The sequence below is a fragment of the Branchiostoma belcheri genome, unplaced genomic scaffold (genome assembly GCF_001625305.1).
Source record: "Branchiostoma belcheri isolate BF01 breed outbred unplaced genomic scaffold, Haploidv18h27 scaffold195, whole genome shotgun sequence".
Classification (NCBI taxonomy): Eukaryota; Metazoa; Chordata; class Leptocardii; order Amphioxiformes; family Branchiostomatidae; genus Branchiostoma; species Branchiostoma belcheri.
The window spans coordinates 274,574-274,988 of record NW_017803435.1 but is presented as its reverse complement, the minus strand read 5'-3'; the positions used below and the strand labels follow the sequence as shown (position 1 = coordinate 274,988).

The window sequence follows — 415 nt, the reverse complement described above, 5'->3', positions numbered from 1 at the left end:
AGCCCCCCCCCCCAGGTCTAGGTAGGGTTAAACTACGTACATGAAGTAATGGTATTGACCAATCACCGATGGATAGTCAAGCCATTCGTTTAAAGCTTCAATTCATTCTGGATAACGAGCAGAAAACATATCTGAAGCAAATGTCACAACTCCCGATACTTTATTCCTCCTTCCATATCCAGGTTATCAGGTTACTATCATCAAATCAGCCCCATCATCAGCACATCTAACACTATGTTCCTGAGGTTCACATCTGACTGCTGTCAGACGAGTAATGGATTCCAGTTCTCCTACATAAGTAAGGTCTTTCATTATACTTCTTACAATAATCATGTTAAATGATTTATTCTCGCAATTCTATTTGAAATAATAATATATATATATATATATATATATATATATATAATANATATAT

At 35.0% G+C, this 415-nt stretch overlaps 1 protein-coding gene across 1 annotated transcript in view; it reads left to right on the top strand.

The window, feature by feature from the left end:
- The window catches only part of LOC109468204 (CUB and sushi domain-containing protein 3-like), an 82,820-nt gene that overhangs the window by 82,257 nt on the left and 148 nt on the right, over positions 1-415 (top strand). The window contains exon 19 of the mRNA XM_019766459.1: positions 183-303. Coding sequence (XP_019622018.1) covers positions 183-303 — 121 coding nt within the window. The remainder of the gene's footprint in view (positions 1-182; positions 304-415) is intronic.